The sequence below is a fragment of the Chanodichthys erythropterus genome, chromosome 21 (assembly GCF_024489055.1).
Source record: "Chanodichthys erythropterus isolate Z2021 chromosome 21, ASM2448905v1, whole genome shotgun sequence".
Classification (NCBI taxonomy): domain Eukaryota; kingdom Metazoa; phylum Chordata; class Actinopteri; order Cypriniformes; family Xenocyprididae; genus Chanodichthys; species Chanodichthys erythropterus.
Genome location: NC_090241.1, coordinates 23,858,241 through 23,874,296, shown reverse-complemented (window position 1 = coordinate 23,874,296; position 16,056 = coordinate 23,858,241). Strand labels below are relative to the sequence as shown.

General features: G+C 35.7%; 1 protein-coding gene and 1 pseudogene across 1 annotated transcript; both read right to left on the bottom strand.

Moving 5' to 3' along the window:
* Nucleotides 1-8,712: 8,712 nt before the first annotated feature.
* LOC137010812 (leucine-rich repeat-containing protein 15-like) lies at nucleotides 8,713-11,582 on the bottom strand (annotated as a pseudogene).
* Nucleotides 11,583-11,733: 151 nt separating this feature from the next.
* Nucleotides 11,734-15,448, bottom strand: lrrc15 (leucine rich repeat containing 15). The gene is made up of 2 exons (XM_067373159.1): nucleotides 15,267-15,448; nucleotides 11,734-13,740 (listed from the first exon to the last, which is right to left on the bottom strand). The coding sequence occupies exon 2, from the start codon at nucleotides 13,732-13,734 to the stop codon at nucleotides 12,076-12,078; it is 1,659 nt and encodes a 552-aa protein (XP_067229260.1). The 5' UTR covers nucleotides 13,735-13,740; nucleotides 15,267-15,448; the 3' UTR covers nucleotides 11,734-12,075.
* Between the last annotated feature and the right edge of the window lie 608 nt (nucleotides 15,449-16,056).

The following is a 16,056-nucleotide window of genomic DNA, read 5'->3' as shown; positions in this document are numbered from 1 at the left end:
CTCGAAGCCGAAACTATATTTTCATAACCTATCTGCTCACCGACCGCCAACAGTACATCCTCAACTGTAGCGTTAGACTCTGGCACACACCTGAAACCATGACGCAGAGATAATGGCGTTCTTCCACCTGTGGACGCCATTCCTAGGCGGACCGTGCAAAAGCAGGGCACGCTACTAAATTTAACCCAATATTAAATTTTACACACAGCTAAATGTACAAAGCAAAAAGAAAAAAGAAAAAACACATACAGAAAAAAGAAGATAGAAAACACGCACGACAGCAAACCGCTCTCAAACACAAACCCTTCCCAACATCCACTCCAACAGGGGGGGGGGGGGGGGGGGGGAAGAGAGAGAGAGAGAGAGAGAGAGAGAATTTGAATTTTAAAACACCATTTTATTACAAAAAAGTGACATAAGACTATATTCTCTACCAAGCAGAGAGACCCTCACAGCAAACTGTTAAAAATCAAAACATCATCAATAATATTACAAAGAACATTTTTTACACACCATCTTTGTTCAAAATACATCATATTTTTTGTTGCTTTATAATAGCGGAAGTCAATTAAAATTCTTGACTTCACCAAGATTGAAAAAATCGTTGTAACATCTGTATCGAAACTTCCCTCCATTTTTCTTTTTCTACTCACATAAATTGCCATTTTCGCTTTACCCAACAAAAAATTAAATAATTGACATTCAAAGGAACGTCTTCTGCAATACTTAAAACCACAAATAAAAATCTCCATAGAAAACACTTCACCAAACCTTTTAAACAGATCTTGTAACAAAGAAAACAAAGGTCTTAATCTATTACAATACATGAAGGCATGAAACACTGTTTCTCTTTGTGAACAAAAAAGACATTCTCGATTTACTTCACAATTAATTATTGAAACAAAAGCATTAACCGCTATAATTCCATGCAAAACTCTCCATTGTAAATCCCCTGTTTTTTTACTAAGTGGTGACTTATAAAGTGCCCCCATTCAGGTCTTACATTTTCACTCAAGTGTAGAACATTACGCCAAGGTGTGTCTATTTTTCCATCAAGACTTCTTTTGTTAAAAACTTTAACACAACATCTATACATGGCTTTACCAGATACCTTCCCATTCCCTGACAAAACTAAATTACTATATCTTAAAAGAAACCCATTACACATTTCTAAATCAGGTATCAAACACAACTTCGGGAAAGAATCACCATCCTCAGGCTGTATCCGCTCTTCTGCAAAGTCTTTCAACATTTCAAATTCCTTTTCAGTAATGTTTTCTTTCCACTTGGTCATCAGCTGAGTTATTACTCGTATTGACTTCAGACCCAACTTTTCCGCCATTGCTTTGGTATTAGAAAGTTCAGAACCAGTTATATGAATTAGCCTCCCAAGAGTAGTGACATGAGATTTGATAAGTAAGTCCGTCAAAACAGGAAAAAAATTCTCATTCGACACATCCAAACGTGAACCAAAAATCAGAGGTTCTTGTAACGTCCAATACAAAGAATCAATATTTTCACATCTCAAAACTTTAAAAAGTGACCACACTTTAAATAAATTACAATAATAAATTGGTAATTTAGATACAGACATTTTCTTAGGGTTCATCAAAAACAAGGTCTTGTCCAGGCCCAAACCTTCAAATTTTTTTAAAATAATAGAAGCAGCCAAACTCCAATTTTCATTTACAGGAGTATCAATGAACCTTTGTACAAATTTTATCCTAAAAGCTGCCGCTCTACTTTGCAAATGAATCAGACCTTGTCCCCCTTCATCTTTAGGCAAAAATAAAACACTTTGTGGAACCCAATGTAAACTGTCCCAAAAGAAATTAACTAAAATAGATTGAACTTTTTTTAATAAAAGCAGTGGTGGATCAATGCAAGTTAACCAATGCCAAAGAGTAGAGGCTGCCAAATTATTGATAATTAAAACCCGTCCTCTATAAGACATATTAGAAAGTAAAAACTTCCATTTATTCAAACGCCCCATTATTTTTTCTTCTACGCCTTCAAAATTTTTTTTAACAGTCATATCATCTCCCAGATATACACCCAGGTATTTAAACCCTTCTTTGCTCAATTTCAAACCCACAGGAAGAGAAGGTTGTCCATTTGGCCATTTACCAAATAAGATAGCCTCACTTTTATTCCAATTTACTCTAGCCGAAGATACAGTCATAAAATCACATAAAATTTCTGTCATTTTTTCCACATCTCTTTGTTCTTTGAAGAGAATGACAATATCATCAGCATATGCTGATAATTTAAAAACATTTTTACAATTGGGAATGCTTACACCTTTTAATTCTGCTCTAAACTTTCTCAACAAAGGTTCAATTGCCAAACTATATAACATACCAGATAGAGCACACCCTTGTCTAATACCTCTAAAAACTCTAAAGGGGGCACATAAGTCACCATTCACCTTCAGCAAGCTTTCAACATCACAATATAAGACTTTTAACTTATCAATAAAAACTTTATTAAAACCAAAACCTTTTAGAACATCCCATAAATAACCATGTTCCACTCTATCAAAAGCTTTTTCTTGATCTATTGATATTAAACCAAAATCAATGCCCAAGAGCTTACCAATATCAAGAAAATCTCTAAGAAATGAAATATTATCAAAAATTTGTCTACCTGGAACACAATAAGTCTGATCAGAGTGAATAATTTCTTCTAAAACCTTACTTAATCTATTTGCTAAAGTTTTAGATAGAATTTTATAATCACAGCATAGCAAAGAGACAGGCCTCCAGTTTTTAATGTTACTCAGGTCTCCTTTCTTTGGCAGTAGAGTAAGGACCGCTCTGCGACAGCTCAGTGGTAATCTTCCACTACTCAGACTTTCATTGATGACTTCAAGCAGATCTGCACCAATCTCAGGCCAAAAAGACTTATAAAAGTCTACAGATAGGCCATCTATTCCCGGTGCTCTGCCACATTCCATGCTTTGAAGAGCTTTCTGTAACTCTTCCAAAGTCAACACTCTACAAAGCTCGCCATTGGCATCATCCGATACCTGAGGAAGACCCTTAATAAACACACTGTCTGACCTGTGTGTAAGCTCACTGCTATACAGTTCTTCATAAAATTCCACTGCCCTCTTACGAATCTCTGTATGATTCAACAAGAGTGCACCGTCCTTAGAGCGTAAGCCATATATACATCTTTTTTGACCATTTTTTTTCTCCAAATTAAAAAAAAAATTTGACGGTATATCCATCCACTCTATATTCTGGAAACGGGACCTGATCAGAGCCCCTTGTGCCTTCAGGTTTAAAAGTTCAGCCAATTCCTTCTTTTTTTCATTTAAAATTTTAATAAGCTCTTGATTTTGTTCAGTAACAATAGATTCTTGAAGTTTCTTTATATCTTTCTCTAAATTTGCCATTAAATTAGTTAGGTCTTTGGTGATGTTGCAAGCATACTGTTGACTCAATTGTCTAATTTGTATTTTACCGAAATCCCACCATTGCTGCAATGATTGGAAATCAGACTTTCTGGTTCTAAAGTCATTCCAAAAAACTTAAAAATATCTCTAAATTCCAAATCAGTTAATAAACTGTTATTAAAATGCCACAATGCGCTCTTAGGTTTTATAGATCCCAAAGTTAAAGAACACAACACTAAACTATGATCTGAAAAACCGACTGGAATAATAGAACAATCTCTGAAAATATTAAGTTGATGACTAAAACCATAAAATCTGTCCAACCTTGCCAAAGACAACATATTATTGTATGAATGAAGCCAAGTGTACTGTCTCTGTGTCTTATGAAAATTTCTCCATATATCAGTTAAATCATGCATTTCTATTAATTGAACAAGTCTTTTTCGAGAAGCCATATGGGGCTCAACATGATTTCTATCAGAGGCATTTTCTGTACAGTTAAAGTCCCCTCCTATCAAAAACAAATCTTCAGTATTACAATCACTTATTGCTTTACATAATATATCTAAAATCCCCATTCTTTCAGTTGTATTGGTGGGAACATAAATACATAAAAAGACATAAAACTGATTTTCAAATTGAGCTCTTATCTTTAAAAGTCTTCCCTTAACAATTTCTTCAACTTGGTATGAAACTGGAATAAAATTTTTTGAGAACAGGATAGCAACACCCCCACTTAAAGATGTATTATGACTACAAATGGATAACCCATCAAATTCACTTGCCCAATCAGCTTCATTAAAAGCATCACTATGTGTTTCTTGTGCAAACAAAACATCTATTCTTTTAATCTTGATTAACTCAAATAGTTCAAACCTTTTCTTCCCTTCTCGTGCTCCATTCAAATTAAGAGAAGCAATATGGAAATCCTTCATCAAAGAGAAGAAAAGGATACACAAGAAACACCAATAGAAACTCATCTCAAATAAGTATTATTCTAATGTTTTTCATTACCAGCATTATTCCCTAATTGTACATTAACTTTGGTGAGAATTTTTTTCAACCTGTAAATCTCTTGATCAGAAAAGAGACCTTCACTCCTGAAAATTTTTGCCTTCTCAGCAAATTGCTCTAAATCAGGAAAGTATTCAGTGATGCGTACATTTCTTACATTCTTAGTTACTCTTAAAAAGAGTTTAATATCATCTACATTGTAGGAATGATTTGGTAACTCATCTTGAGATTGATCAAAGGAGATGCTACATTCAGAAAGTTCAGTTTCACTCTCAGTATCAGTTTGACTTGAAACAACTTTATCTATTTTTTTTGATTTACTGTAATGATGTTGCTTCATTCTTCTCTTTTGTGGTGTTTTAAAAACACACTCATCCTGTTCTTCCAATAAACAAAGATCTCCTAACAGTTCAACATCTTGATTTTTGTCAGAACTCTGCTTATCACCTGAACCATTAGCTGACTGCATCTGATCAGATACAGAAACTTCTTCCATCTCAACCACAGTTTGTTCTTCATCAACCGTTTGCATCACAACTGCTGCATCACTTGATAAAGCTATTAGGCTTGCATCTTTGGTTTGCGTTTTGTTTTCTCCAACTACATTAGCGGTTGTAGGCAGCTCCTCTCTAACAGTTTGTACTGCCTCCTTATCTTCAACAGCCTTTTCAACCGAGACCGACAAAACATTTTGTTTGGATTTTTCTTCCTTTTTCGGGCAAACTCTCACAAGGTGTCCTATTTCACCGCAACGAAGGCACCTCATGTTATTGGTTGTAGCATAAATCACATAGTTGAACTCATCATGTTTAAAGTTAAACGTTAAGTCCAACTCTTCTCTGTTATCTTTTAACACCATGAACACGAAGCGTCTAAACGACACTACGTGTTTTAATAATGGCGATTTACAACCGATCTGAATCATTTTTATTGGGGAAACCAATTTGCCGTATCGCTCTAACATTTGTACAAGCAACTCATTTTTAATGAAAGGCGGTACATTTGAAAGGATCACCTTCTTTGATGGCGTGGACAACGGTAGCACAGCAACAAACGCGTTGTCAATTACAACTCCAGTTTCAACCACAACGTTCGCCAACTCAACAGTTTTCATAAAAACAACAACCGCGTTGTTCATTCTTGAAGCTGACACAACATTCTCACAACCAACTACCTCTCCCACCGCTAAACTACAGTCCTCAATACTAGCCTTCGAGTCTATTTTCACGCCATGACGCCGTGTGAGGAAATCGAAGCTCCCCACACCTGTAGTCATTCTGCCAGTAAAAAAATACTGGCAGATTGACAACCTTCACAGACTCGACACTACAAAAAAACCCACAACTTAAATAAAAACAAAAAATAAACTGAAATAAACTTTGTTTGGCACAGCGGCCACAACAAAAGTAAACTCACGCACTCACCGCACTCTGTTCACACACTCAACAAACGCTCACAACCACGCATGCGCAGAGAGAGAGAGAGAGAGAGATGTTGTGTTTACCACTGTGCGTTGAGTGTTTTTATTTATTTTCAGCCTCTACATTGTGTATTAAAATCATGTACACCTAGCCATAGATTAAACATACTGTAAAATATTTATTAATAAAGCATTGTGGGTTTGTCAGGGAGAAACACAGATTCAATTGCAGGTAACAGAAAAGCTTTATTTTGCCCTCACTGAGCACAAGGAGAAAGAAAATAGGAACACAAAATGGAGTCCAAAACAAGGTCCTAGCGTCACTTGTGACGCAGCGTGGAAGTCACTCTGCCTAGAGTGCTGTCTGTGACGCAGCGTTGAAATCTCACCCAATCTCCAGGTGAGAGCGTTGAGTTTGCAGAAAGGGACTGGAGCAATGCATCCAAGTCTCAACCGACACAAGGATAGTCAGGGCAGGGAGAAGAACAAAAAGGTCTGGCAGAATTACAAAGAACTGATTAAAATGAAAGAAAAAGCCTAAAAAAACACGACACGACACGACACGACACGACACGACACGACACGACACGACACGACACGCAAGAGTATAAGGTCAAGAGCGAAGCGTTAGCTCAAAACATACAACAACGGTCTGACAAAAGACTGGGAACAAGAGGATCTAATATATGGGAAAGCTAATGAGGAAGAAGTGGCAACAGGTGTGACAGAGAAAACAACTGAAGATAAGATAACGAGTGGGAGGGGAAAACGCCACACTGACAGCAGAGCACATGGAGAGCTGTCAAAACAAAACTGATGAGCAAGAAGACAGAGCAGAGACAAGACAACAAAACTTGGCAAATCAGACAGAAGTCATGACAGGGTTGTCCTTTTGCCAAAGGTAATCGGTTATACAGGTAAAGAAATGCAACACTGGACACATAAGACACTGCCATAACATTGTACCATCATAACACATATAACTTACTTTATATTACATATAAAAAAAAAACAGTAAATTTAATGTTAAAAATACATACACACACACACACACACACACACACACACACACACACACACACACAAAAAAACCTCAAAAGTGCCTTAATGTACTGTGGAGTCCAAACATTTGGCACCTAAAAATAATCTAGCATATTTTTAACACTGACCATGTGACTTTCTTGTCTGAAATGTCAGATGTTCCAAAGATATAACATTCTCCAAATCAAGCTGAATAACTTGATCATGTGGAATTCATTGTCAAATAATATAAGAATAAGAATTTTGAAATGCAAACTCTTCACTACACAAATTGTTATGCTCATAATATAATCATTATATCATATAAAAGTATTATATATAAAAAGTATTTTTTTTAAATAGACAAACATTAAATAGAAGTAGTAGATTCAGGCTTGTGGACCCTACTGTACTACATTAGGGCTGGGTATTGACACAATTTTTGCGATTCGATTACTATTCACATGCTTTTGATTCAATTCGATTACGATTTCGATTCGATCCAATATATATTTATTATTTTGGATGTAGTATATCAGTTACAGTGCATGGCAAATTTTCTAGAGGGAAAAAAATCTCTCAACTAATGCTATAAACTACACATGGGAGTCAGTTGGTAGCTACTACTATAAAAAATGAAGGTTAAATTAACGTATTTATATACAAACAAACACTTAAATTACACTCAATAATGTTTTTACTATAAATAAAGTTTAGAATTACATAATCATATTTCTACTCCAATTCGTTTTTTTTTTTTTTTAATATAAACATTTAAATCACGGCTGTCATTCTGATTTATTTAAACATGCATTAAATATTGAAGAACATTAAAAATTATGCTGAAAATGTAACGGTGAATCAGAATATTGCTTTCTAGAGTACACTTTTCTACCTGACTAACGAGTTTATGGTCACTGAATATGTTTTTCTGAGGTAAATGTGATGTTACTTGACATTGTTTACAAGCTGTTTTATTGACGTCTTTCCGAGGTTGAAACACTGATTGAGCGATTACACGAGACATGATATGGATTTTGGTAAGTTGTACTGTATATTTTAACATACCTTCAGATGTTTAGTCGTGTTTATTTCGCGCTGTAACTGGTATTAAAGCGGAGGAGAGGATGTTCACATGTGCTCCGTGCTGCCGCTTCTCTTTAACTGAGGCACTACAGCGATCTGTCACGTCAAATTAAACAGCGCCAAAACGGTATTTATTTTTTGAATCTCATAATAAGATGGACGTCATTTGAAATCTGAAACTTTGCTTCATATAAAAAGTAACAAAGCACAAAGATTATTGCAATTTATTGGATGGGAGGTGCTACATATTCTGCTAATTCATCAAAAGAAAACAGACTAGACTAATCGATTCTTGGGATTTAAGAATCAATATCGTTTCGAATAGATTAAAATCGAGAAATCAATATTTTTTTACCCAGCCCTACGTACATGGTTATGAAACGAAAGCAGTAAAAGAAATTCATCTTGTTTCCAGTCTCAATGATAGATACTTTTTAGAAATTTATTGCTACCCAATGTTCAAGAGAAAGAAAATAAAAAAATATATCATCAGTTCCTTGCATGATGAGTTCTTGTGGGTAGGAGTAGGACATGAGAGAATAGGCTGAGGAGAGCTGGTACAGATGAAACTACTATGTGTGCTGAGAAAAGGTTCTGTAGTCCTTGTAGTTGTGCTGGGTGGTAAACTGGTGGCTGTTGTTGTTTTTTGACTTGTAATAGTTGAGCGTTGTTGTTGATGCTGTGGTGGGGACTGATGTAGTTGTCAGGGGGGCAGTTGTTGGTTGAAGAGTAGTTGTTGATGCTGTGGTAGGGACTGATGTAGTTGTCAGGGGGCAGTTGTTGGTTGAAGAGTAGTTGTTGATGCTGTGGTGGGGACTGATGTAGTTGTCAGGGGGCAGTTGTTGGTTGAAGAGTAGTTGTTGATGCTGTGGTAGGGACTGATGTAGTTGTCAGGGGGGCAGTTGTTGGTTGAAGAGTAGTTGTTGATGCTGTGGTAGGGACTGATGTAGTTGTCAGGGGGGCAGTTGTTGGTTGAAGCGTAGTTGTTGATGCTGTGGTGGGGACTGATGTAGTTGATAGGGTTGTAGTCGTAGCAGTGGTGGTGGGTGGTTGTGAGTTGAGTTGAGAATATGGTGTTGTAGTAGTAATGACTTGTGTGGATGTCTGTGTTGTAGTTGATTGAGTTGTTACTGGTATTGTTGTTGGAGCAGGTGTGGTTGTTGAGGTTGTTGTTGAGACAACTGTGGTGTGCAGTGTGGTCATGGGAACAGTACTTGTACGGACGGGGTGGCACTTGGTAAATTTATGAGGCATATTAATTGTTCAACTGTTAAAGAGGATACTGTTTGATTTTCCAGGTTTTTTGGGGACTCACAAACTTCTGAAGGTTTTGATTTAATCTTGTCTTCATTGTTTTTTATCCATTCAAACAAATCCAACAGGTTACAGTCACACTGCCACGGGTTCTTGTAAAGATATAATTTATTGAGTTTTGGAAGAGCGTCAAAAACATCTCCAGGAAGGCTTTGTAGTTTATTATTTCCCAGTCTAAGTGTTGTAAGAGACTGAAGTTTTACAAAGTCCTCTTGTTTTAATGACTTTATATTGTTATTTTGAAGATTCAGTTCAGACAATTTCTCAAGACCTTCAAAAAAGTCTTTAGATATCATTGAAAACTGGTTTGATGAAAGGTCTAACTTATTGAGCTCCTTAAGTGGGCTGAAAACTCCAGTTGGTAAGTCAGTGAGATTGTTATGGCTTAGACTCAATTCAGTCATTTTTGGCATTTCTCCAAAAAGAACAGTAGGAAGACGTATGAGTTGATTGTTATGCAGAGTAAGAGTCTTTAATGAGGAGAAACCAACAAAAAGATCTTGCTGCAGTTCAGTTAAAAGATTGTGGTCCAAAGTGAGTTTGTCTAAATTATTTTTGTGTGGAAACAAATCTGGTTTTATAAATAAGATTTTGTTGCCATGCAAAGCTATCTCTGTCAGATCAGGGAGATGATCAAAAATCCCATCAGGCATAGAGGTCAGCTGGTTGTCATTAAGCCTGAAAATGCGCAAGTTCTTAAGTTTGGAAAAAAGAGATGTCGATACAGAACTAATTTTGTTTTTTGCAAGATGAAGAAGTGTGAGATTCTCTAAACTATCAAATGTCCCCTCCTCAATAGAGCTAATCTCATTCATATGTAGACTTAGTTCTTGAAGCATTTTTAAATCATCAAATAACCCATTTTTAAGGCTTCGGATTTTGTTACTTTGTAAAACAAGTTTTTCAAGGTTGATGAGATCCTCAAAAACACCCACGGGTAATGATGTCACATTTGTGCCAGATATCCCAATGGTTGTGATATCAGGTAAACCCTCAAAGGCTCCGACCTCTATGGACGTAGTTGAAGTCCAGATAAATCCGATTTTCTTTATTTGAGGGTTTTTGGAAAAAGCTCCTTTTGGTATGATAGGAATCTTGCTGGTTAAAAAAGATACTTCAATGGTTCCATTTCTCAGTTTTTCAGGTATTCCTCTCATAGTGGCGTCATATATATATTTACTGCAGTCTTCATCTGGTTGACATACACGTTCAGTGCAGCTCCAGTGCAAGTGCACAAGTATGTAAATGAATACTAGTGCACTTTTTAATTGCATATGCCTGTTGAAGAATAAAACATTAACAGCAAATAGAATTTTTAGGTTAAAGCCATTTAAAGCAACTTATATAGCATAGACATCTAAAATAACTAAGACATATTACGTTCTCAAGACTTACTACTATTAAAAGACAAAGAGATAGTTCACCCAAAGATTGTCATTATTTGCTTACCCTCAAGTTGTGCCAAACTTGTATTAGTTTCTTTCTTGTGCTGAACACAAAAGAAAATAGTTTGAAGAATGTGAGTAAGCAAACAGTTTCTGGTCCCCAGTGACTTCCATAGTATTTTTTTCTATAGTATGGAAGTCAGTGGGGACCAGAAACTGTTTGTTTAATTCTTCTTTATGTTCAACAGAAGAAAAAAAATTCATGTGTGTTTAGAAAAACTTGAGGGTGAGTAAATAATTTTCATTTTTGGGTGAACTATCCCTTTAAAATCAATCAATCAAATCAATCAATCAATACATTTGCAAGCAGTTTTTATGTTATATTCCTGACTTACATTTGTCTCATTAAATTGAAAATAATTACACTTACCTGCTCATTTCTGTTGTAGCTGAATGACTTTTCAGAATGTGTTCCCAGAAGCAAATATAAACATATGTAGTGCTCTGCTCTTATCTACATTTCTCAAGTGTTTACTGCATGGCTATAAGGCAGCAGAAAGGGTGTGGACAGTTTGTTTTCTGTTTGAAGAGATAAGAGAGTGGAACCATCAAACTCACTTTCAAAACGAATCTCAAAGTACAATAATTTAGAGATACTTCTCAGTTTATTTATTCATAGTTTTCATTTTATATCCATTTTGTGAGTACTTTTAGACTGTTTGTTTTCTTATTGCCTTATATATTGAAGTGTGAATATGTTTCTGCAAAGCTGAAATATAGATAATGGTCCCCATTTTAAAGAACTAAACTAATTATTGGTCTCATAATATATTGTTAATGGCCGCATCATATACATAGAATGCAAAATAATATTGGTAAAACATGTGTTTTTGGTTTGGTGTTTTCAGATGTTTGGTTTCACTCAGAAAGTGCTAGTAAATATCACACAGATATGACAAGTAAACAAAGAAATGACAAGTAACACAAAGAAAATCTGAAATTTTGAAGTAGAAAGACTGAAAAAGCATTTTCTTGTAAAATTTTTCAATAATTTTTGTTTTATTTACAACTTTAAAAAATATTTTTTTTTTTGCTATGAGAAAAAAAAACATACAGAACTGCAGAAAGCACGTAACCATGGACAGTGACAAGAAAGAAAATACAGTACTTCATGTGTGACCACTCGTGAGGGTTATGATCATTAAATCATATCTAATCTGCATTGAAAGTTATACTTTGTAGACAACAACATTGTAGTTTTGTTTTTGTTTTTTAAGAAATATAAGAAAATATCCATAACAAATCTTTGTTAACATTTCTTTGCCTATTAAAAGAAAACATTTATCCTTCATAAATCCACTGAAGACAGTTAAAAGGTTAAAAGAGGAATTTGAAACACAATGAACAGCTTAGTTTACAGAAACTTTCATTTAATGTTAGATCACCGAGTTGGTCTTTCTTCGACGGTCCAGGTCTTGACTGCCTCGCTTGTTCCTCTTCCATAACACACAGGCAATGAGACTGACAATGACGACAGTGCAGACGATGACTACAATGATAATTATTTTGTCTTTGGACAGACCTTGACCCACAGATCCACATCCAATTGTGTCCTCTATCTCTTCTGAGACTGTTGTGGAGTCTAATGCTGGTGCAGAGGTACTTCTGGTTGGGAAAGTGTGCAGTGAATGGTTAATGTCATCCTCCTTCAGCTCTCCTATATTTCTACCATTCAGGGACAGAGGCGTATCACACGTCACAGAAGTAAAGTTTTTCACTTTATCTGGATACTGTCCAAGCCAATCCCGAAAAGGTATTATGTCATGGTCACACCTCCAGGGATTTTGAGAAAGTATAATATTATCAACTTTAGACAAAGAGTTTAGAAATTCTTTTTGCAAGTTTGGTAGAGAATTGTTTTGAAGCTCCAGAAGATTTAACCGGGACACACCATCCAAGAGTTTTATGGGTATGTGCTGTATTTGATTATTCTCTATAGATATGTTAGCTAACTTGGGAAGGTCTTTGAATATCCCCGCCTCAATACTGATTAATCGATTAGTATGAAGAGAAATTTCCTCTAGCTTCATCAAGCCGTTGAAAGCACCAGGGGAGATGTGCTGGATCCGGTTCCTACTAAGCACCAAAAGTCGAATCTCAGTTAAGTTGCTGAACACATTCTCCTCAAGGTGGGTTAACATGTTGTCGTACAGCCAGAGCTCCTGGAGGGCCATTGGACCAAACGTCCCAGGCATTAAACTACTGAGTTGGTTCTCGTACAGTGATATATGAGTAAGGTTATGAAGATTAAAAAAGATTGCACTGGGAAGCAATGATAACCGATTGTTGGAGAGGTAGAGTTTCTTCAGCTTCTGCAAGTTTGAGAAAAGATTTGCTGGTAGCTGTGTGATTTTGTTGTCTTGAAGATACAATATCTCAAGGTTTACCAGGTCATCAAAGATGCCTGCTGGTATATCGGTTAAATGATTTTGCTGGAGGAACAGGGATCTGAGATTATTGAGTCCTCGAAAAGTACTGCTGGAAAGCTTTCTGATTGAGTTTCTCTGCAACATGAGCTGTTCCAGCTTTTCTAAACGCTGAAAAGCATCTTCTGGCAGAGAGGTTAGACGGTTTCTGCTTAGGTCTAATATTTTCAGAACTACAAGAGGGGTGAAAAGAGATGGTTGCAGATCTTCTATTTTGTTGTTACTGAGCCTTAAAGTTGATAATGCTTGTAGATTCTGAAACAGATCTTTTGGCAGAGAGGTTAGCATTGTCCCACTGAAACCTAAGACAAAGAGATTGTGGGTTTGGTTAAATGTATGAGGTTCCACCTTGGCTATTTGTGAATCCTTGGCTGCAAATGCAGTGAGGGTCTCAGCGAAATTCTCAAAATCAGCTGGTTTTAATGATTGTATGCTGGTGTTGGTGATTAAGAGGGTACTGGTGTTTGGGGGGATGGACTGTGGAAATTCCTTTATTGAAAGGCCTTGACAAATGATTATGTCTGGCTTACACTGGCAGTTCTCTGGACATGAAGAAGCAACAGCATTCATGGCACACATGCCAAAAATCATGTACCACACCAGTTCCATTGACTCCTACAAAGAAAGCAAAACATTTATCATCAGAACTAAGAACTAAGAAGTGCAAAGCTTTGTCAAATTCTGGTCTTTTTATTACTTTTACTTTATTACTTTCTTTTCCACTGAAAAAAATGTGCCTATGAAAACTCAAAGCCATACAAAAGCCTAAATCTGTCAAATAGCAGATGACAGAAAAAAAAAAAAAAAGTGGACGGTTGGCTATTTGTCACAAAGCCTCTTGGGAAACCTTCTTGTTGAGACATAAATCATTCCTCCACCCATATAGCTTTCGGTTCCATAAAAGGCATATAGTGGTTAGATTGCAACCACACTTATGCTTTACTCATATTTACCCCCCTAGCAAATTCTACAGGTTGTGTATATTGTTTAAATGTTTATTTTGGGACATCCAGGATATTCACTATGGACAAACAAGGCAGGACAATACACACACATTCAATGACAAGCAATGGCTCAAGTATTACCAAATCCTTCAGAAGGAATTACTAATTATTTGGAACAGTATTCTAAAGTGAAAAACATGGGCTAAGTTATTAAGTCATTTAAGTCAAAGAAGGTTTTATAAGGGTAACACTTGAGTCATTGCTAGTGGGTTACCATGAGCTTCACTTTAGAGAACTGCTTCAAATAATTAGTATGTGGTGATAGGATTTGGTAATACTGTAGCCATTACTAGTAGGTTACCATGATCATTACTTTAGAATTACTTCTACATTGTGCATTATTCACATTAATTATGAACCTGTATATAGTCATTCTTAATAGTCCTCTGGGAGGTATGAAAAAAGTAGTAGTTAATGTTTAGCTAATAGTGAAACGTCCTCATTCAACTGCTTTCGAGTGCTTTTACTTACTAATTCATTAATCAGAGTAGTTTCTTGTTAGTTAATAGCAGTTACTAATGTTAAAATTGCATTGCTCATTGCTCCTTGTTCCTGTGTATTTATTAATTAATGACAGAACAGTATTCTAAAGTATTACTGGAAATGCACCTTATCAATACAATGACTATTATGTATCTTTGACAAAATGTATGAAACCAAAAAAAAAAAAATGCTCTTTTTAAAATATTAAAACAGATATTTAAAAGAAACAAGTATATATGCAAGCATGCAATTTTATAGGTCAGGACAAATTTGAAAAGCACATGGAAAACATTGAGACTGCATAATCTGTTCCAGTAAAACCAAACCACAGTCTGTGAGAGCTGAAACATTTAATGGTGTATTCTTTCAAATACTTCCAGCTATTATTTGCTGTATTTTCCCCCTTTTGTCTAATTGTCTTCGAAGAGTTTATTATTAAGAAAAATAAATAAATAAATGAATCAGGCATTCCATAGCCATTTGTTTCTGTTTTGAAAGTTTATATTTTAGCAAAATATGTTTTCTGTAAGTACATTCATTATTAATATTTAAGAATGAACTACAATATTTAGTACACTGTAACTGTAATATGCAACTCAAAAATTTAGTTTAAAGTAAGAGCCAGAACAAATTAATTAGTACAAAGTATCTTACCTTTGAACTTGAAGAAGATTTGTCAGAGATATTGGTGCTTTGCTCTCCTCGTTGCTCAAAAGCGTTTCCCAGTGCTCTTTTAAATAGCTACAATGTTTTCTTTATCAGATTCCTTTCCGCCTTCTCATGTCTTGCTGGTTATCCTTTTTACGGTCAACTGTTGAGTGCACTGCTTTGTACAAAAGCTCTCATAGACTCACCCACATTATTTAGAAATGAGTCGGTGGGGAAATGCTGGTTTGGAGCCCCACCCTTGTGTTGCTTTTTAAAGGGGCAGGAAGTTTACGCAAACAGGGAGCATTGAAGTTTTGATGGTACAACTTTAAAAAGAAAAAAACTGTTAGACTATTTTTAGCTACATTTTTGAAGTTGGGCACAAAATATGTAGAATATGTTTAATTAGGACCAGATTCAAGACACAAGTTACACTGTGCACTGAAAATAAATGAGGTAAGAGGACACATGCGAGGACAGTAAGAGGACAGATTACACGAGGTGTTCTATTCAGTTTAAGTTCTAGATCATATTAATAGTTATTATTTTGCTAACTATAGTGCCAGTGCAAATTATGGAACAAGGCATGACTTTATCAAAACAAACATAGTAGAAAGTCATCATGATGACTTCAAAAGAATGCTCCTCTGTTGTGTAATAAATTTGGGGCCCACCCAAACTTATTTCCTTTTATTTTGCAAGTTCTACTCATGGATTTTCCTCCATCTATGGTTACCAATTCAAAAACATATGAATCACTGTCTGTGAGCTCATGTTGTCTTATCTCCCATATTTT

Bases quoted from the DNA above. Each gene is read 5' to 3' on its own strand.
- lrrc15 (XM_067373159.1), bottom strand. From the start codon at position 13,734: ATGGAACTGGTGTGGTACATGATTTTTGGCATGTGTGCCATGAATGCT.